The 23,037-nt window shown below is 35.9% G+C and overlaps 1 protein-coding gene across 2 annotated transcripts in view; it reads left to right on the forward strand.

Moving 5' to 3' along the window:
- The window catches only part of GPSM2 (G protein signaling modulator 2), a 53,312-nt gene that overhangs the window by 402 nt on the left and 29,873 nt on the right, over nt 1–23,037 (forward strand). The window contains exons 2-4 of one of the 2 annotated variants that reach the window (XM_057723167.1): nt 13,567–13,869; nt 22,192–22,413; nt 22,776–22,911. In XM_057723167.1, the coding sequence (XP_057579150.1) occupies nt 13,814–13,869; nt 22,192–22,413; nt 22,776–22,911 (414 nt within the window). In that variant the 5' untranslated portion in view covers nt 13,567–13,813. The remainder of the gene's footprint in view (nt 1–13,566; nt 13,870–22,191; nt 22,414–22,775; nt 22,912–23,037) is intronic. The other variant, XM_057723254.1, reaches the window with a different exon arrangement.

Raw genomic sequence — 23,037 nt, forward strand, 5'->3', positions numbered from 1 at the left:
GAGCCCTCGGCTGCTTTCTGGTTGGAGATTTAAAGATGAGTACATCCCTAGTTTTTTTAAAAAATAAAAAGTACAGTAGGATACAACGACTTCTTACATATTCTGAGTGCGAGGGACAAGCATTAAAAATCTGAAACCCTGTGAAATTAAATCCGAGGCGGATCGCGTTCACTTGCAGTTGCTGAGTTTGCTGTCCGGAGCGGGCAGGCTTTGTCAGACACCTGCGTTTACCAAATTGACATTCGTAGACTTTGGGGAAACCAGCCTGTCGATTCACCGTAGAAATTGATAGTTGCTGCAGAAAGTTTTAGTAAGCATAGAATGTCAAGGAAGCCCTTTCCTGAACATCTATAGAATATCTTCGAATACTAAAAAACATGGAAAACCTGTAATTTCCTGTATTAATGGTATCCAGTTAGCTCATTTTACCTGGTATCATATGAACTCTTAGAGAAAACGAGTAAGGATGGAAATTTTATTTGCCTTACTGCATAATTTAACCCTCTTGTGGAATTAAACGAAGGAGATTCTTGGCTTTTCTTTCAGCCAGCTTGTATTGGAGTCTCTGGTGGCCTGTGTGGGAAGCTGAATTTTCAAGCTGCCACTTGAGAAGGGTGCACGGAAAATTTCCGGGTTGATAATCACCAGTGTGATTACCTCTGATAAATGCCACTTTTGGTTGGCCTGTCATTATTCAAGAAGCAGCTTTGGTTGATGGTTAGAAGTCAGTAAGCAGCGTTAAAAAGGGGCAGATCGCTGTTCGTTGACCTGTGTGAGTGTGTGTGTAGTATGGGGGCTCAGGGGAGGAGGTACAGCCTCATTCCTACTCTTCTTTACACCTTACCATGGATTCCTTCTGGCAAGCTCTTTCTCAGGTCGTTATTTATAATATAAAGAGTGGAGCAGATACAGCTAGATAAGCTGTTTAGTAGTATTTCCTTCTGTTATTAAATCAGACATGCAGTGTTACAAATATTATATTTTAATATAAATTTCAGACTTGGTACTAGGCTAATTAAAACAAAGATAGGATACAGGAGTTTTTAAAATGGCCTCGTTCTTAGGCATAAAATGTTTCTAAGATTTACCTAAAAGGTGAAAATTTTGTAATTAGGTCCATGGAAAACCTGACATAGATTTAGACTGGTATTCTAAATCTGTTCCAATAGACATGTTAGTTTTTAAAATAACAATGGCAATTGTCGTTATTACTACTATATTGAGTACTTTTGTTAAGCACCAGAGCCAGGCACTGAGGTGCTTTTTATAAATCATATTTCTAATCATCATGACACGTTGGATAAGTATCATTATGCCAAACCAACACTGAGAGTTTAACTAGCTCAAAATTATATAACGAATAAGTCACTGAGTTGAGATTCAAACCATGGCCTGGTCCCAAAGCCCATGCTGTATTGCTTCTGAGTGTTTGTTTAACACTCCAGGTCTCTGGATTCCGTTTGTAGAGACATAATCGTACTTTTAAGATGCATGTATGTGCTGTGTTTTGCTGTGAACTGCGCAGAAATGTTTTAGCCTTTCTTTTAAGACAGCTATTTTCCTTTCAGTACTTTATAAATCACATAACATTTTCAATATCCTTTTAATCATCTTTATAAAAGCAGTAAAAATCTAAGAGAAAACTTTCCTGAGTTATTTGCGTGAATATGAATGTACTCTTTACGGTGGAGCAGAAATGTGTTAAAGTCTGTTTTTCTCACCACCACAGGGTTCTTTGCTGCTTCATAGTTCGTATCGTCTTCCCAGGCAAGAAATCAGGAAAGTTTGTTGAACATGGGTTATGTGCAAAGCAATTTGCTTGGTATTGTGAGATGAGGAGAGAAGGCTTCCTTTTGAATAGTGGTTTCGGACGTGTTTGTGGTAACTTCCTTCTGTCCTGCTCTATATGTTGCTGCCAGTTTATCTTCCTAACACAGATCCAACTTTGCTGTTCCTTTGTTGAAAAAAATACAGGGTTCCTTATATAAATACAAGGCCAAATACTCCTTCAGCCACTGACATATTCAGAGTCCCTCACTATTTAGTACCTACTTAGACTTCTCTTTTCCTGCTGCTAACCCAGTGTGCTCATCCTGGCACACTCTCTCTGCATTCCCACCTCCTTACTTTTGCTTGACTGGAATTATTTCAGCCTGAATCCCCATGACTGGAATGCCTTTTCTCAATTTGCCTAATAAGGTTTACCCATCCTTCAAGGTGCAGTACAGATTTCCTTGCTTCCAAAAACCTTTCCCTAGTCCTTTTTACTTAGAATTATTCTTCCCATATCATCTCATAATGTTACTGAATTGAACAGAAACATTTTTACACACAGTGGTGATAACTTTTGGAAGGAGAAAACAGTTATATTTTCCTATGAAGAATTCTGAATTCAAACTCTAGGGATTCTTTTTAGACATTTATAATCATTTTGCTTTGGGAATTTATTTCTCCCTAAAAATGTGTTTGAAGCCAGTTTTGCCATTTCAAAGTTTTTCTGTTGAGAACTGATTTATTGTCATTTACTAATCAAGAACAATGCTTAGTAGACGGGACCACTTCTTTTCTCTTTCACTATTTAGTTCTTCATAGATAGATTAGTTGATTTAAGCTGATGGCCTGACCATCGTTGGTACTAATAAAGGGCTGTGGGTCATATTTTTGGTGACTTGGTGACCAGTTTTTCTCAAAGTTGTGTTCTCCCCATTGTTTACTAATAAGCATTTCTCTTTTTTCCCCTGACATAGTAATGTCTTCCTAAGATGATGTTTATTTTGTTTTTACTTCTTTGAGCTCCTATGAATTGCATCATGTTTATCCAATAATTTATTTATTAACAAAAGATTACAGATTAGAAAGGGCAAGGATTAATGTGTATGTGTATGTTTAGGTTTGGTTGTTTTCTTGTTTTTTTGTTTTAAGAATTTGGGCTTAGTGTGAATCATCAGTGTTTTTGGATTGCAGACATTTTCTTGTGATCACCTGGCTTTGTAATCTTAGTAATCATTTGGAATGTACTGAAAATATAATTGGGGTTGATTGAAGTTTAGAATTTTTAAAAAAATTACCATTATGTCTGTTATAACCTTGATATTAAAATACTGCTGTATCCAATTTTTTTGTTTACAATAATTAACTAAAAATCACTTATGTGTTTAATTGAAGCTCTTCCAAAAGGTTATTAATTTTACTAATGGATTAAAAGTACATTATATTTTTTATTTGTTTTTTAAAAATATTTATTTATTTATTTATTTATTTTTGACTTCTCTGGTCTTCGTTGCTGCACATGGGATCTTTGTTGTGGCGTGGGCTCTTCCTTGCAGTGCATGGGCTTCTCTCTAGTTGTGGCGCTCAGACTCCAGAGTGCATGGGCTCTGTAGTTTGCAGCATGCGGACTCTCTAGTTGAGGCATGTGGGCTCAGTAGCTGCGGTGCACAGGTTAGTTGCCCGGAGGCATGTGGGATCTTAGTTCCCCCAACCAGCAATCGAACCTGTGTTGCCTGCATTGGAAGGCGGATTCTTAGCCACTGGACCACCAGGGAAGTCCTAAAAGTACAATATATTTAAAATTGTTTTATATGAGGGAAAATTAACATTATTTGTAAACTCTGGACCTCAGTTTGAGGAGAAATAAAACCAAGTAATAGGGAGAAAAATACTAATTTTATTCTAATAAACACGTTTGGGACTTTTCTCCTTTAGTTGAACATATTTATATTCTTAAATAAAAATAAGTAATCTTGTTGAAGTAGAATTTTTGATTCATTAACTGCTTTGTAGGGAAAAAAGGTAACCAAGATTAGAGCTATTTCATAAGAGAATCTTCCTTTTGTTCTTGATATTTTTAAGCAGCTGTTTCATCCTCTATTGAATTATTGTAATTACTAAGGACTATAATTTCAGAGCAGCAGTTTTAATGATTAGCGTAGTCACTGATATAATTCCATAATTCATTTTGGCTCCATGTTAATCTAAAAATAGATCCCCTTTCTAGTTTTTTGTCCCTCTCCGCCAAGAAAACATTCACTATTCAACTTCTTTCTCATTTATCATGGGCTGCCAAACCTAAGACATTAAGAGGCTGCCTTGCAGTTATGATTATATCTACAGTGCTTCATGTGGAGACTGTTGGAAGTTACTGTTGAACTACAGATGTTCAGCATGTCTCATTTAAGTAGACTCATACACTTGGGTCTTTCTCACTGTTTAACAACAATGCTAAGATGGAGGCTTGAAATATTCAAATCCCTTTCTTCTAGATGACATTTTGTTTTAGTATTTATCTAATTTGAAATTTCATATATGACTTTTATTAGTATTTTCATTATCCAGAGAGCATATTCTTTGAAGTCCTTTTAGCTTTATGTGACAGATAAAAATATAAATGCTCTTCACCAAAAAAGGAAGTTTATATATAGTTTAGTTGTTTAGAATGGTACGCTTTTAGGTATAAACCTTTGAAAACATGAAAAGAAATTCTTATTTTGTATTACTAAAATTGTTTTTGGATTATACTACTTTGAAATAGTTGCATTCATTGTTACCTTTTTAATGTCCATAGCTCTGGACTTGAATTTCTTTTTTTCTAATTTGCCAAGAATAAATATGAGCGTTTAAAATCAATGGCGCCTTTACTTTGCCTGTATTTGCTGTTTTTCAAAATGACCCATGAGGATTAATTTCAAATATACATGGGAACCCTTTTGACTGGTGGTGTGCCTTTAAGATATAGATTTACTTGGAATCTAGAACCATTATTCTAGTCTATCCTTAGAATTTATTCTATTTATTCAGCTGATCAGTAGTCACAAACAGCTTATTAGAAGGTTTTTATAATGAAATATGTATTTATTTAGCAGTTACACTGTTTTGTTTTTTAATTTTTTTTTAATTTTTTGGCTGCATTGGGTCTTCGTTGCTGCGCGGGCTTTCTCTAGTTGCGGAGACCTGGGGCTACTCTTCCTTGTGGTGCCGGGCTTCTCATTGCAGGGGCTTCTCATTGCAGCGGCTTCTCTTGTTGTGGAGCACAGGCTCTAGGTGCACAGGCTTCAGTAGTGGCACATGGGCTCAATAGGTGTGGCTCACGGGCTCTAGAGCGCAGGCTCAGTAGTTGTGGTGCACACGCTTAGTTGCTCTGCAGCATGTGGGATCTTCCTGGAGCAGGGATCCAACCTGGCAGGTGGATTCTTAACCACTGTGCCACCAGGGAGGTCCCAGCAGTTACACTGTTAGTTACACTTGTTTTTTAATCTAACTTGGCCTAACATCTAACAGACTTATACTGATTGTTGCAAACTTAAAGGTCAGCAATAAATTAAGATGTAACCTTAATTGGAGTACATACTTTAGTATTATATATGTGCTAAAGGAAAACTGTATTGATACAGTTTTTACAGCATACTCTGTGGCAAATTCTCATTTCTCCAGAATGATAGAGTATAGAATGATCTGTTTTACTATGCACTATGATTGTTTATTAATTTGGGATTGTGTGATTTACATTTGATATATATGACAATTATCAGTTAACACTAAAACTGTGTTCAGCACTACAGATAGATATAGATAGATACACACATGCAAAGAATCTTCAGTTATCTTTAGTTTACAGTACTATGTGACAGTTTGATAATATTATTGGTTTAGAGATTTAGTTTGTTGAATAAAGAATCAGACATTTTATGCATTGCTTTATTTTTTTTCTCCCATTGCAATTTCTCCTTAATTTTGCCACTGACTCATCAGTTTTTAACATTTGTATCCCATTGGTATTTTGATTTTTTTAGTTTTAAACGTGCAAAATTAAAAAATATTAGTCATACATTCTACTCCCCCGCCTTCTTCCCCATTTATCAAATTTTATCTGTTATCAGATTTTCTCAAGTTATCTTTTTCTTTCAGCTATTATTTGTGAACATAGCACTTTACCAAGTACAAATTTAATATAAATATTCCATTTTTTTCCCTCTCCCAAGTATCACTGTTGCAACCCAGTTTGTCATTTACTGTGCATATTGCTACTGTTCCGCCTGTTCTCAAAATTGGAAGTCTTGGAAGCTGTCTGTCACTGCTTCACCTTTGCCTCTCATCTAGCCAGTGGCATTGGTTTCATTTTTCTGTAGGTACCCTTAGCTAGATTACTTAATCAAGTACCCAGTCATTCTTGGTCCTGACTTCCCTTGCTGTGGCTCTAATTTCCCACATCAGTCTTATATTCTGATGTCAAAATAATTTCTCTTGCCTTTGATTGGCTCCTCAACACCTGCCACACTAAAATCAAGCTCTGAATTCTTTGTTGGTCTTCGCTTACTACACCCTTTGCTTTTTGTTAACTCTTCATATTCTTCTATGTAAACTTCCTGCTTTTACCTTCATACACCTGGTTTTACATGCAGTGTTCCTTATACTTGCCACCTTGTTTCCACTATATCTTTCAGGTAAAATGTAATTAGAAATAGATGTTTGGGTTAGGTGAAAAGCCATATTTAGACCATCTACAAATAAATTAGTGTCTACTTACAGATACATAATCTGACAGAAAATAACCAGTTTACCTAGGGTAGTTACTTGAGTTTATTTTACAAGTGGGTGCTTTGGCATCCTACTTTGCTACCCCCATTAGTACTAAAATGTGTATTTGTTACTCTACCTGTACCCTGAATTCTAATGTGAAAGAACTTTATTTTAAATGTGTGCTTCATTCTTCCTCAATATTTATCCCAGTTCCAGTTTATAAAGAGCTACTGTATCTGATTTGAAACATTACAGCTGAAAGGGATTGGGGGGATTTGAGTATTGTACCTTAGAGGGAATAATTAGGATAAGAGAAGTTTAAAGAATTTAGATTATCAAACCTGGAGGCAAGAAAAGTAAGTTATATTTATTATCTGATGGTGTTACCAGTTTATAGAGATACTTAAATGAAAGAATTAGACCAAAAGTTATTGGCATTTAAGTTGCAGTCAGGAGTAGATAGTTTAGATAAATTGGAAGAAGGACAAAAGCTATTCAGTTGACCCTTGACCAGGGGTGTGGAGGTTAGGCATGCTGACCCCCTGCACAGTGGAAAATCCGTGAATAATTTTACAGTTGGCCCCTCATACCCATGGTTCCACATCTGCAATTTCAACCATGTGGATTGTGTAGTACTGTAGTATCTATTTATTGAAAAGATTCCTTAAGTGGACCTGTGGAGTTCAAACCCATTCAAGGGTCAACTGTAATTATAACTGTCTACCCCTCTTTTTCACAGTCACCTAGTTTGAAGATGCTTTACTCCATTGGCAGTAAAGTAGGGCTGGGATTTATTGTTTACTGTGATTGCCTACTTTGGATAGTATCTAGAAGTCCACCTAGGTGTATAATGGGAGTCTGCCTGTTTTGACTTCCTAATCAGGTAATTACCTGTGAGGCAAACAGAGTTCTGTCCTGGTTGATCTTTCTGTATGCTTCTGGGGTATGGAAAATAATTATTGCTTTCTCTTTATCTGTGGTCAGACCAAAAGATGCTGTGAGCTAACAGTTTTGTTAGCAGTGAGATTTTTGGAGCATTGTTTGTTAAAACCTGGGAGATGCTATTAAGAGCATATGTGTTCCTTGCAAATTATTACTTGTAAGTCTTAATGGAGATTGGAGGTTAAACCTGATAACTTCTTAATATTGTTTCAAACCTATAATTTCCATTCCATTTCCTGGTCCTGTCATTAAATTTTCTTAATGAACAATTCATAATTTAATGTTTGTTGTAGATTTTATTAGTGTTATACTAGTAGTATATAAACTATGGGTTAAATATGAAGTGGGTTTGTTAACTCCATGTGGAGCATGAATGAACACACTGTTAGTAAATTGGTTAGAGTTTTTGCACTTTGAATCAAGAATTGCTTGTTCAGTGCATAATTGTAAGATAAATAGTACTTAATTACTATGGAGATTGAAATTTAAGAGTGACTTTTGGGGGGATACTCTTCCTTTGAAGATAGTAAAACCATATCATAAATTGTCTTTGGTAAAATGGTGAATTGCGTTGTCTTCTTGCTTAAGAAAATTTTAATGGTTCAGTATGCAGTCCTAATCAAGTAAGGTATTTCTCACCTCCATTTATATACATTTGTTAATTTAATTAAATGCTTACATTTTAATAAATACGAATCATATTTTTTAATGAATGGTGAATTGGGGGATTTCATTATGATCTAATGGCTGGAAAAATATTTCAATTAAATTATAATTTAACTTAATTCCAAGTTAAGTTAATTCTAATAGGTCACCTTCTGCCACATAGTATAAATAACAACCTAAACCTCAAAGCAGTAGTGAAAGACAGTTCAATTGACAGTGTAGCTGTTGTGTAATTTAGATGCACTTTGGAGCTATTGCTATATTTATGCTAATTCCCTTAATGTTTTTTATTAAGGAAAAAAGTACATTAGAGTTCTGAACAAAAGGAAAAGAGAACATTTGTTAGATTAATAACTGCTGCCTATCTTTTCATCCTTTCTTAAGATACTGCTTCCTTCCTTGGCAAAGAGAGAGGATAAGAGGAATAATATTTTGTATTTCTTATGTGCCAAACTGGTTATTAATATGAAAACCTCATTTGCTCTAGGAAGCTTGTCAGTGTTCCCAAGGCTAATCCTTTCCACCTTTCTCTTCCTGCTCTATTCCCTACTAACCTCTTTTTAACTATACTTAAGTAACAAAGCAGTGGGTGTATATTATTTAGAGTCTAATTTATGTTATAGCTGAAACCCTTAAAAGGGTATTATGTGGAAAAGGAATTAGGGCTTTATTTATGACAGCAGAAGGGAGAAATGGGTAGAGATGGAAAGATTACTCCAAGTGTGGAACAACTTTCTAAAAGGGCTATTCAAAATTAGGGTTAGCTGCCTTGTAACCTTTCTGGGAATGTTGTAGTAATATGTTGGACTAACTGATCTATGGGGTTGTTTATAACACTGGATTCCATAATGAATATACATGTACACAGATATGTGTGTATGTATATATATATATTTATTTATATAAACACATGTATCTTAATTTTACCTTATTTGTCTCTCTTAACTGTTACTTTAAAGGTTATAGTTTAATTTCCTCTTTGATTCCATCATTTACCCATTGGTTTTTTTAGTAGCATGTTGTTTAGTCTCCATGTAATCGTTTTTTTCTCATTTCTTTTTTTTAATAAACTATTTATTTATTTATTGGATTTATTTTTTTATTGGCTGTGTTGGGTCTTCGCTGCTGCACACAGGCTTTCTCTAGTTGCAGTGAGCGGGGACTACTCTTCATTGTGTTGCATGGGCTCCTCATTGTGGTGGCTTCTCTTGTTGTGGAGCACAGGCTCTAGGTTCGTGGGCTTCAGTAGTTGTGGCACATGGGCTCAATATTTGTGGCTCATGGACTCTAGAGCGCAGGCTCGATAGTTGTGGCACATGGGCTTAGTTGCTCTGCAGCATGTGATATCTTCCTGGGGCAGGGCTCGAACCTGTGTCCCCTGCATGGGCAGGCAGGTTCTTTTCTTTTTTTGTTTTTGTTTTTAGAACTTTTATTGAGATACAGTTAACATACAATAAACCTCATATATTTAGAGTGTACAATTTGGTATGTCAGTCTCCCAATTCATTCCCCCCCAACCCTGCCCGCTTTCCCCACTTGGTGTCCATATGTTTGTTCTCTACAGCTGTGTCTCTATTTCTGCCTTGCAAACCAGTTTATTTGTACTATTTTTCTATAGTCCACATATATGTGTTAATATACAATATTTGTTTTTCTCTTTCTGACTCACTTCACTCTGTATGACAGTCTCTAGGTCCATCCATGTCTCTACAAATGTCCCAGTTTCATGCAGGCAGATTCTTAACCACTGTGGTTAATTTCTGTGGTTTTCTGTGGTTAATTTCTAGTTTCATGCAGTTGTGGTCAGAAGAGATGCTTGGGTTAATTTCTATACCCTTAAATTTGTTGAGGCTTGTTTTGTGCCCTAGTATGTGGTCACTTCTAGAGAATGTTCCATGTGCGCTTGAAAAGAATGTGTATTCAGGTTTTTTTGAATGTAATGTCTTGAAGATATCAAGTCTAACTTCTGTTGTATCATTGAGTATCTCTGTTGCCTTATTGATTCTCTGTCTGGAAGATCTGTCCATTGATGTGAGTGAAGTATTAAAGTCTCCTACTATATTGTATTCCTATCAGTTTCTCCCTTTCTGTCTGTTAATATTTATTTTATGTATTTGTGTGCTCCTATATTAGGTGCATATATGTCAATGAGTATATCCTCATCTTGTATTGATCCTTTTATCATTATGTAGTGTCCCTTATCTTCCTTTACGGCCTTTGTTTTAAAGTCTATTTTGTCTGATATAAGTATTGTGACTCCCCACTTTCTTGTCATTTCAATTTGCATGAAATATCTTTTTCCATTCCCTCACTTTAAATCTATATGTGTCCTTTGCCCTAAAGTGGGCCTCTTGTAGGCAGCATATTGTTGGCTCTTGTTTTTCTATCCAATCTGCCACTCTTTGTCTTTTGATTGGAGCATGTAGTCCTTTGACATTTAAGGTAATTATTGATAGATATGTATTTATTGCCATTTTAAACCTTGTTTTCCTGTTGATTTTATATTTCTTCTTTGTCTCTTTCTTTTTCTTTTTGTTTTTCCTTTTGTGGTTTGATGATTTTCTTTTGTGTTATACTTAGGTTCTCTTCTTTTTGGTTTGTGTGATCTCTTGTATGTTTTTGATGTGTGGCTGCCCTGTTTTTCAAGTATGTTCACCCCTTCCTATATCTGCTTGCCTTAGACTAGTAGTCATGTAGGCTCAAACACATTCTAGGGGAAAAACATCTACATTTTCCTACTGTCCTCCCCCAGATTTTATGGTTCTGACGTCCTCCTTCACGTCTTCACGTTCCTCCTTTTGCTGCTCATTGTGGTTATCGTCACTTTCACAGACAGATTTTTGACTTTTTTTTAATCTGTGTACTGGCTTAGGTGGTTTATTTTCTAATTGTGATTTTCTCTTCCTATAGAGTCTTACTTCTTTTCTATTTAGAGAAGACCTTTTGATATTTCCTTTAGGGTCGGTGTAGCATTGCTGTATTCTTTCAGTTTTTGCTGGTCTGAGAAATTCTTTCTCTCTGCTTTTGTTCTGAGTGATAATCTTGCTGGGTAGAGTATCCTAGGCTGCAGGTTTTTCCCTTTTAGAACTCTGAACACATCTTGCCACTCCCAGCCTGCAGTGCTTTTATGGAGAAATCAGCTGATAGCCTTATGGGGGTTCCCTTGTAACTAACTGTGTTTTTCTCTTGCTACCTTTAGAATCCTCTCTTTATTCTTAAGTTTTGCTGTTTTTATTATAGTATGTCTTGGTGTAGGTCTGTTTGGATTTATCTTGTTTGGGACCCTCTGTGCTTCCTGTACCTGGATATCTGTTTCTGTCTTTAGGTTTGGGAAGTTTTCAGCCATAATTTCTTCAAATACATGTTTGATCCCCTTCTTTCTTCCTTTCTCTTCTGCCTAGGTTGGCACACTTTATATTATCCCATAGGTCTCTTATATTGCTTTCTTTCTTTTTTTTTTTTTTTCATTTGACTTTGTCTGTTGACCTGATTGGGTGATTTCCATTATTCTATCTTCCAAGTCACTTATTTGGTCTTCTGCATTATTCATTCTGCTGTTCATTGCCTTTAGCTCAGCTTCCTCTCTGCAAATGAGTTTTCTAATTTTTCTTGGTTCCTCATTATAGTTTCTAGTTCTTTTTTACAGTACTCTTCATTTCTGTCAATAGCCTTTCTTAATTCCTTCAGTATTTTCATTATCTCCTTTTTGAAATCGGTGTCTATTAGACTGAAGGCCTGCTTCATTGTTTGTTCTTTCAGGAGCATGCTGTTGGTGTTTTAGCTGGGCGTGGTTCCTCTGCTTCTTCATTCTACTTATATTTCTCTTACTCTATGAATTTAAGAGAAACAGTTATCTACTGTGGTCTTGGAGGGCTGTTTCTATGTGGGGGTGTCCCTGTGTTGCTTGTGTGGCTTTAATATATTTGGTGCCAGGGCTGTTTTTAGTATGGATGTCTGTTGCCTCTTTCCTCAGCATGTGCTGGTTGTTATGCCCTCGATAGGGGGTGTGCCCGGGTGGTGGCTGGTACCCCATCCTGGGTGGCAGTGACTCAGGTGTGCCTGTGGAGCAGGCGATGGCAGCAGAGGCAGTTTGCAGCCACTGCTGGAGTTCAGGCAGGCAGCGGTGGGGGCGCACGACCACTCCCGTAAAGGTTATAGTTTATATGTGATGGTCTGTGGTTTCTTTGTGGTTTATCTGGATATGGATTCATTTCTATTTACCCTGCTTAGGACTTAGTGTACGTCTTCAAGCTGCTAATTATTGTCTGTCTTTGATTCTGAAAAATTCTCAGTGTTTATCACTAAAGATTTTGCTTTTGCTCCTTTTTCTGTTTTTCTTTCTGGTACTCTAGTTAGACCTCTGTTAGAGCCTTTCATTTTGTCTTCCTTTTCTCTGAACTGCTCGTTCGTACTTCTCGTCTCGTCTCTGTATCTATGTCTGAGTAAACTCTTCAGCATTCTTCTAGTTCACTCATTCTCTCTTTAGTTTATCTGCTGTCCTGTTTAACCAGTGATTTGAGTTATTAGTTTCAAAGTACATAGCGAAACTTTTAATAGTCACAAAAAAAATCTGAAAAGCTACAATCCAAATGCCCATCAACAGTACAATAAAAAATACATTTGATATACAATGGAATGCGATACAGCAGTAAAACATGCAAATTATAGCTATGCAGCAACAAGCAAGATGAATCTCAGAAACATAATATTGAACAGAACCATACAAAACTAAACAAAATATAAGTTAAAGCTATGCAGACATTTGTGAGCAAGGAAATAATGAACACAGTTCAGTTTAGAGCTCACCTTAGAAGGGAAAGGCAGGTGTTGAGTTAGACTGCAACATCTGGGAGACTTCAGAGGCAGTGCTAATGTGCTTTACCTTAAAGTGGGTGCTGTTGTGTCATTCTACCATACACATACTTCCTAAGTTTATTTTGTATTTACTCAGTGAAAGCATTTTAAATACCTTAAAGTGTTTAAATAGGGTGTGCATTGAAAACAAATGAATATAAGTATAACTTAATTATCAGCACAAATATCTTCTTTGAAGAAGTATGTTTACAAGGTTAGGATTGACTTGTTCAAAGAATTATTGAATTTTCATTTTACCTGTTAATAGTTTTTAAAATCTTGTATCATAATTTTGTTTTAAGATACTAATGTCACACGTATCCTTCTATGTTTGTAATAGGAAATAGTACATACAATCATTTCTCTCGAAGTAATACAAAAAATTAAAGTACGTCTCAAATAAATATCATATATTCACATCCTTATTTAGAAGCCCTTTGACAGTTAAGCCCTCTGCTGGTTTTCTCTCATAATTGACGTGACAGCAGTCTGTAGAGTTAGCTGTGTGATTATGTACAGCTTGGAATTACTTTAGGTTCTTCTTTGCAAATGGGACTTCAAGCAAAACATCTTGTATTCCTTTTACAGAAATATTGCTGAAGTGCTGCTGAAAGGGCCAGAGATGCAAGGATTTGGGACACATTTTGAACCTTTAAGCTGTCTGACATTGACCTCCTTTCATTATTAATAAAGAAGAAGCAGGAGCTTAGGATGTATTAACACCAACTCATTAATATACTAACCGGACAATGTTCTGCAACAACTCTACATTGTAGAACTGTATTGGCACAAAACAAAATACTTTCTTATTATACCCAGCTTATAATATGACTCGATGGAGGAAAATTTGATAAGCATGAGGGAAGACCATTCTTTTCATGTTCGTTACAGGTAAGATCACTGCTTTCTTAGTGGGTAATTTTTAATACTTACTTAAACATGTATTTAACTCTGATCATTTCAAATTTAAATTTGAAAATACTAAAAATATGCTAGTTATAGGTAGTATCTCCTTTAAGCTGTGTTTTCTTTTTGTTGTGGTTGTTATAAGTTTTTACATCCTTTTTATAGGAAAATGGTAGTAGAGATCAGTTATATACTATAGTTTATTAATGTTCTGTGGAAGAATTTATGAAGTTGCTTTAAACGTTATTATTCTTTATATAATGTAAATATAAAAATGAAGTATATTTCTAAATCTTTAAGGGTAGAAGATGGATTTTGTAGTGTGGTTGGCTGAATGACTTAATTTTTGTGTTATAATTTTTAGTGATCTTTTATAAATGAGCTTTTAAAAAATGGGTATTAATATTGGAATGGGTGGGTACTTTCTAAACACGATAAACTAATAGTTTAATATTTGGTGGTAAAATATTAATGACATTTCTGATACATTTAGAAGAAAGCAAGAATATCTGCATCATCATTATATAATATTTATTTTGGAAGTTCTGGTCATTGTACTAAACTGTAAAATAAACACAAGCAAATATTAGAATGGAAGACATAATTATTGGTATGGTGATTAGATATTAATAGATTCCTTATCAAAACTGATATGTTATTGAATAATATTAAATAAGTATCAGATCTTATGGCTTTGAATGGTATTCAAATCCCTAATGAGTGAAGATGTTTGATACCAGATTTTAGATGTCTGAACACATGCGTAGGAAATAGTGAGGAGGTTCACTGTCCTTTGCTTTGGAGCACATGGTTCATGTTAGGGCATGGTGCCAAGGAGGTTTATATAGGTAAGCTGAGGGCATTTCTATTAAAAATTTAAAAGTTTCAGATAACAGAAAATGGAAGACATTCAACATAATTAAAATGAGCTTTTAATAGAAATGCTCGTGCTCTACCCTCTGGGGCATAGTTCCAGAAACCTCTGTATCAAGTGTGAAGTCTTGCCAGTTTTACCTCCTAAATGTTGCTCAGACTTATCTGTCAATCTGAATCCTCCCCACCACTGCGATAGTTCAGGCCCCCATTGTCTTCCCTCCAGACTCCCTCTATTCTTCATTCTATCCTCTTGGAATCTGACTTTTAAATTTGCCTCTAGAGGGCTCTGTCTGAAAACACAGTTAACCTTGCAACCTGTGCTTTAATCCCTTTGGTGGCTCCTAGTCACCTGTAGGGCAGAGCCACACTTAATATAGTACACAGCTTATAATGTGACTGGCCTCTACCTATTCCTTCATCCTTACTTCCTGCCAGTCCTCACCTTGCACTTTGAGCTCTGGTTCCCTGTGCATGACGCAGTGCCTTTTTGCTCATGCCACACCCTATAACTTGAATGCCATTCCCACTTCCTTGATTTAGCTAATTCTACTCAATATCTAAAATTCAGTTCAGAAGTACTCTCCTCTTGGAAAGCATTTCTAAACTCCATAGTTTGGATGTGTGCCCTCTCTGTGCTCACATATCCTGTGCATGTCTTTCTTAGCACCAGCTATATTAAAATTCACTGTATCTGTGTATATGTTTGTCTCCTCTTCCATTGTCACTTCCTTCTTTTTCTTTTTTTTTTTTTAACTAAAAAAAATTTTTTTTTATTTTTTGGCCACACCGCGTGGCATATAGGATCTCAGTTCCCCTGACCAGGGATCGAACCTGTGCTCCCTGCAGTGGAAGCATGGAGTCTTAACCACTAGACCACCAAGGAAGTCCCTGCCACTCCCTTCTTTGACCATTAGCTCCCTTAGGGCAGCCATGATGCCCAGCCTGTGGTCTGGCTTATAGTCCACATTTGATGGAATGTCCATTGAAATTCACTGGACATAACCATCAGATGAACCTAGTAAGTTGTTTATCTGTCTTGGTAAACGGTTTTCAAGAGTGGTTTACTTCTGAATACTGTAACAGCAATGGATGAGTGGATTGTACCTCTGCCCATAGGAAGGTCTTACATTCACCCTTTTTTTATGATACAGCATAGGTCAAACATGGTTATACATTGATACAGGACTTCACCAAAAGAAATGTAAAACTCTTAACTATTTTTAGTAGGACTGTACCAAACAAACCCCTGGTTTCATCAGTGCCATAAGATCAGCATTCTGTACACTGACTGGATAGTTGTATAACTGCAGGTAATAGGAGTTTGTATCCCTTATGTTAGGAGTCATGGTGCAGTATAGGTTATTTTTTTTACTCTGGAAAACACTTAGCATGTAATGTTTTATCCATCTAGTTCTTTCATTGAGGAGGTCCTCATCTATCCCTGGAGGAGTTTCTGTGGCACAATGAGTTTGTAATTTTGAAGTGGAATAATTCTTCAGACACTAAGAAACCTCCTGAGAGATATCAGCATGCTTTATGAAATAGTTTACAACTTATTTGTGAAGGCAGAGAGAAATGAAACTGATAATAAAATGGGATTTGTTTCTAAACTTTTAAAAAGTATGCAATTGATTTTTAAGTAACTGTCATTAAATTTTTTAGGAATGATAATAGTACTGTGATTATATATTTTTAAAATGGCTCCTTATCTTTTAGAGTTACATACTAAAATATTTACAAATGAAATCATATGCATTCTGGAATATACTTCAAAAGAATCTGAAGTTGTAGAGTGCAGGTGGAAGTAAAGATGAAATGTATATGATAATGTATCATATATTGGTAATTGTTGATGTAGAAAGATGGATATATCAGGTTCAGCATACTAGTTTCTCTAGTTTTGTATTTCTTTGAGAAATGTCCTTGTTCATATTTGTTACTATGAATAATAAACATTTCAGTACTTTAAAAATTAGATCATTGCCCATAAGTTGTAAAGGAATACAGTTTTGGTGTTGAATCTTCAGTTTTGCTAGATAAATACAGTTGTTAATATTCTTTCTGAAGAACAGTTTGAAGTAATGTGGAGTGGTGGAAAGAACACTGGATTTGGAGACAAAGACGGGATTTTACTTCTCAGCTTTGCCATCGTATGATCTTAAGCAGGTCACTAAGCGTCAGTTTCGCCTTCTGTAATAATACCCATCTCAGAGCATTATTTTGAGAATTAAAATTGGTATATAGTAGAATCACTTTTAAAACTAAGTTACCAATCAGAATTTAAATTTAAATCAAGATGATTTTGCGCTTTCCCTTTTACAGAGTAAACTAGAATAACCAGATATAGGTGGTAAATTGGATGGATGAAAATTGTTTATGGAGGCTAGGACTGGTAATGGAAAAGATCCATGCCCAATTAGAACACAGAGGAGGCAGAACTAAGGACTGTAATAAGAGAGTGGACAGCCACAGGAGACAGCACAATGGAGAAGGTGCGGGTACTCTTGCTTTGATCTTAAGTCCTGAATCCCATCATTTATTCTTAATTAGTAAGCCCTTTGAAGGGAGAGTCAGATTTGGACAAAATCGGTTTTGAAGTTTTTTTTAAATGTTGTAGCATCAAGATTTTAATCCTCTTTTGCTTTCATTGATACATTATAAACACAAGAAACCAAAAAATAAGGAGGTAAAGAAAAAAATCAAGTTGTAGAAGAAAAGTAAAAAATAATAAAATATAAAAATTAAAATAAGTTGAAATGACGTGTGTGTGCAGAAGATGAGGTATTAAAGCTATAATGTCCAGTCTGTTAAAAAAAAGGAAAACATTTCAGTCAAGAATAGTAGTACTGTATAGTTACTAGAAATGTACTTTTTTGGATCACATAATTAAATAGGCCATTAGGAAGAATAAAAGAAACTTTGTATGTGGGATGTATTTTAACGGAGAGGTATTTTCCTGGTTTGTCGTCTACCCTGGGTATGTTCTTTGTTTTCAACCCACCTGGTAAACAAATGAAGTAATTCTATTCTCTCATAGAGACAGAAAGGATATGAAATTACTTTCTCTGTTACTATTTAATGATCTTCTAAAAAATTTATAAACCAACCTGTCTTGGCTATTTTGCAATTAGATATATTTGAGGTATTGGAGATTTTGCCAAAATATTGACTTCTTTTCCAATAAGATATACCAGAGCCATAATATATGTCAAAATAAACTCTTAATAAGCTGGAGAGTTTTGAGCTTTATTTTGGGCATTCATTACTGAAACGACTTTTCTGAGGTAGGTTCTCCTATAGGGCGGTCTCACCTCATGCACTTTAAGGACGACTATGTGGCTAGCAGGCTTCCAGGTGGCTATCACTGTTTCTAGTGAGAATTATGTAAAGTAACTTTTTAAAAAATTTGTAGCCAGTATGATACCATTCAGCCTTATGGCTAAATTTTGTTAGATGCAACAGCATTTGGATTGATGGTTCCATTGTAATGTTATGTAAGTTTAAGTCCAGAAGGTCAAATATTTGTGGTGAAGATATTTATTTGAAGAAGGTGCATCTCTGTTTTATATGGATAGACTGTTAGTAACTTCCAGTTTTTACCTATGAATAGTGCTGACAAAAAAATTAATCAGTAGTCAATCTTAGAAAGAAAGGGAAACTTTTATTTGCACCAGCCTGAGGATTATAACCCAGGAGACATCCTTTCAGAAAGCTTTAAGGACTGTTCTGCCTTTGAGAGGTCAAGGCACAGTCATGAAAATTTTTGAGACAGAGGGTTTTACATCAAAGTAATATGTTGACAGTTTACATAGTCCAACAAGATGAGTAGTGGATTATTGTGACCGCTTACAGGATTGAGAAAGGAATATTGTCTCTTAAGGAGTTACCTGCAGGCTCTAGGAGGAATTTTTTTTTTTTTTTTTTTTTTGGCAAGTAGGCATTCCTGTGATGTAGTTAATGTATAATGCAGGTGCACAATGCACACTAAAGGGGAGAGGATAGTGGCTCAAATGGCAATGAAAATTTTGTTAATTTTTTTGTCCTGCCTTAAAAATAATTTTGTTTCATTCATAGCCTTATCTCTGATTTCCTGGCCGGCAGCCTAATCATTCTGAACTGATGGTTCTGTGTGTGACTATTTCTCTGCCTCTCCCTCGGTGAAATCATGTGCCATCATTAGTATTCCATTGTATGGTGGCATGTAATTTTCTTTAACCAATACTCTCTTGATGGGCATTGTGATTTTTTTGCTGCTGTGACCATCCTTTTACATATATCATTTTGAATTTGTGTACGTGTAGCTTTAAGATGAATTCCTAGCAGTGAAATTGCTCAATATATTTTTTTTCCATAATTGGTATCACGCTTGAATTAAAATTTGTTAATAGAAAAAAGCAATGTTTTCTATGTAAAAATATCTTTTCCAATTTTTTTCCCTATGATAATTCTTAGAAGTTTCAGTATTTAGACAGAGACAACTAGTTCAGGTACCTCATCTAGCAAAAATAAAACCTCATTTTTACATATTAATCTTTTGCAGACTCATTTCTCTAAATCACACATGCAGCACACCAGTAACCTCATAAAACCTTAAACAAAAATCACCTTTTTTCTTTTAGGAACTCTTTCATCTTCAAAAATACAGTTCTAAAGGGCAGTTTTCACTTGTGAAAGACAAAAAATAGGCTTTACTAATTTGAAATGACCTATAAAGAAAAATAAATATAGCAATTTAAGGTTTCCAATAAACTGGTTTATTTTTCCATGTGCTTTAGCTCTCCCCCTCCCTCCCAATCTAATGTTGAAGCAAAATGTTAAAAAGAGGTTGGTTTACACTATTTTACCGTGATCCATAAACTTAGGGTGAAGTCACTAGTCTGTGAACAAACAGTAGCCTTTGGCTAAATCACTTGAATTATTAAAAAAAAGATACTTGAATGTAAAACAGAAATTACCTATCAGAGATGACTACTCTCATCTGCTTATTCTGAGCCAGAAGTCTGCTTTGAACCTTTGTAATTGGCTCTGTTAATCTTAGTCCAGACTTTTAATTAGGTTCATCTATTTTCCACTTTTACAATTTCATTTTAATTTATGACTCTAAGGAACCTTAAAGTTTTATAGGCTAAAAAGACAGCACCTGAAGAAACATATTACTTGACCTGCTACTAAAAATACAAAGTGTAATCATATTTAAATGAGTTTAGGGTAAGTGGTGGTTTAATTCACATTTCCTGTTAAAGCCGTGATTCTCAACCCTGACTTGTACTTTGGAATTACCTGGGGGCTTTTAAACAATACTGAGGACAGACCTCTCACCCAAGGGAGTGGGACCCAGCGTGGAGTTTTAAAGAGCGCTGCATGTGAGCTCTGCTATTGTGCAGCCAGGATCAAGAACCACCACTCTGGTAGAATTGCTCAAAGCTAATTCTAGTAAGGAGTAATTTAGTGCTGCTTCAAAAATTAAAATGCTCGATGAGCTAAATCAGAGTCTCCCAAAGGGTGGTGTTATGCCACTGGTGGTACATAAGGTAATTTTACTCGCTTTTTTATTTTATTAGTTGCATGTTTGTTTTGATGTGCATTCGAAAATAAACGTATCACATCAGACTCACAGTTTCATGGATACTGCTTTGGATGAAGGTAGATTTTCTTTTTAATGCCATGTGCCAATTTAAAGGAATTTGCCAAATTATAGAAACACATTTAAGTGAATGATTATGTAGTACATAGACATGGCAGAAACCATGAAGATGTTGAAGAAACACAATGGCAACTTTGGTGAAGGGCACCTACTAAAGGTTAGGATTAAAATCGGTGCTTTTTCTCCTAGATATATTTATAGTAGCTTAATTTTTCTGGCTTTTAAAATTCAGTGACAGACTTTGAGAATTAGAATTTCTGGAGGCCAACCTTCCTTCCTTCCTTCCTTCCTCCCTTCCTCTCTCCCTACCGTCTTCGTCTTCGTCTCTGAGTGTGGGCTTTCTCTAGTTGCAGCAAGCGGGGGCTACTCCACTCTTTGTTGCGGTGTGTGGGCTTCTCATTGCAGTGACTTATTTCGCAGAGCACGGGCTCTAGGCATGTGGGATTCAGTAGTTGCAGCACGCGGGCCCAGTAGTTGTGGCACACAGGCTCTAGAGCACAGGCTCAATAGTTGCAGTTCACGAGCTTAGCTGCTCAGGGGCATATGGGATCTTCCCAGACCAGGGATCAAACCCATGTCCCCTGCATTGGCAGACGGATTCTTAACCACTGTGCGACCAGGGAAGTCCCAGAATTGCTGCCAATCTTTAAATCATTGCTTTCTAACATAAAAGTTTCTTAACACTTAGTTCTTTCATGAAAGTGTACCTTGTACATCAAGATATTTTGCTCCTCTGTTTTTCTAAGGTGTAGGTGATCCTGCGGTGGTAAGACGAGGAAGGGGTGTCTGTGTGTGCATGCGCGCAGACACGGACACATGAGTGTGAGATAGAGATGTATAGAGGGGTTGATGGACAGGTTGAGTAGATCACCTGCACACCTGAATAGAGAAGAGTATTAGTTGTAGGACTTCACCCCCTGCAGGCACCCCTATTCTCTCCAAACCCTCAGAAGGTCTGTAAGTCTGCCATAGTTCAGAACAGTTTAGGAAACACTTCTTTCAGTTCTCTCATTGGTAAAGTAGGTTACTCTGGCTGAGCCAATTAAAATGAGCTCTTTCGGTGAAAAAAATTAATCAGTGGTCTAAGAAAGAAATGGAAAATTTTATTCAAGCCACATTGAAGATAGTAACTCGGGAACACCTCTCAGAAAGCTCCAAGAATTGTTCTGCCCGTTTGAGGTCAAAGTACAGTTATGTAAGTTTTTGAGACAGAGGGCTGTACATTAGATGACATATTATTAACATTTTATACAATCTAGATCTGCACATACAAAGCAAGTAACAGGTCAGCAAAGCAAATAGTGGGTCTTGGGGTCATCGTGGCCCCTTACAGGATTAAGAAGGAAGGTTATCTCCTGAGGAGTTGTGGCCCTTGATGAGATTAAGAAGGAATGATGTCTCCTAAGGAGGTCTGAATAATGCAGATGCACAACACACACTAAAGGGGAGGAAGGAGGCCCAAATGGTCAAAGAAAAATTTTATGTTTAAATTTTTCTTATCTTGCCATAAAATATGAATTTTATTTCATCAGCTCCACATAGAGATCTTTAGCGATCGTATAAAAAAGACCTCTGTAGTTGAGAGACATTTGAATAGGCAAATTAGCTTTTGCTATAAATAATAGTTTATTGTTTTCTCAATAATGTATATGTACTTCAATTATAAAGGCAGCTGTTGTAAGCAAGAGTAGCCACAGTCCACATTTAAATTATATTCCTGTAAGTTAAAACACTGTGGTGCAGTTGTAATGTAATCTTCTAAATGTCTGTCCTGTATAATTTTATAGGATGGAAGCTTCTTGTCTAGAACTGGCATTGGAAGGGGAGCGTCTGTGTAAATCTGGAGACTGCCGTGCTGGTGTGTCCTTCTTTGAAGCTGCAGTTCAAGTTGGGACTGAAGACCTAAAAACACTTAGTGCTATTTACAGCCAGCTGGGCAACGCTTACTTCTATTTGCATGACTATGCCAAAGCATTAGAATACCATCATCATGATTTAACCCTTGCAAGGTAATTAATTTATGCTTTTTCATACTCTTTCTCCTTAAATTAACTGAAAAAACATTTTCATTTAATTAAAAAAACTAACATACATTTAGTTCTAATTCATTAGCATTGAATTTTAAAACTTTAGGCTGAACACAGTTTAAGTAAATGAATAGTAATGATATGACGTAGAGTTTAATTAAATGAATGAAAATTAATTAAATTTAAATGCAGAAATGTAAGTTTAAGATTTTTATTTAAAGTAGGTTTCAAGGCTAATGGGTCTTTCTTACCTTAAGCATGTCAGCTCTTCTCCAGGGAAAACTGAATTCTGGCTGCTTTATGTTTTAACATGCCATTTGCTTTTTTTCTTTTTTTCACCATAGGACAATTGGAGACCAGTTGGGGGAAGCTAAAGCTAGTGGTAATCTGGGCAACACCTTAAAGGTTCTTGGGAATTTTGATGAAGCTATAGTTTGTTGTCAGCGACACCTAGATATTTCCAGAGAGCTTAATGACAAGGTAATAAGGAAACATTAGATGGGATGGTAGGCCAAATGTTTTCGTTGTAATTGCTTTGTGTTTTAATCCTATTTAATTATTCTGTAGTTTACCTAAAAGTTAATACCAAAAAGAAAGTATTTGTAG

This window comes from Hippopotamus amphibius, chromosome 1, assembly GCF_030028045.1.
Source record: "Hippopotamus amphibius kiboko isolate mHipAmp2 chromosome 1, mHipAmp2.hap2, whole genome shotgun sequence".
Classification (NCBI taxonomy): Eukaryota; Metazoa; Chordata; class Mammalia; order Artiodactyla; family Hippopotamidae; genus Hippopotamus; species Hippopotamus amphibius.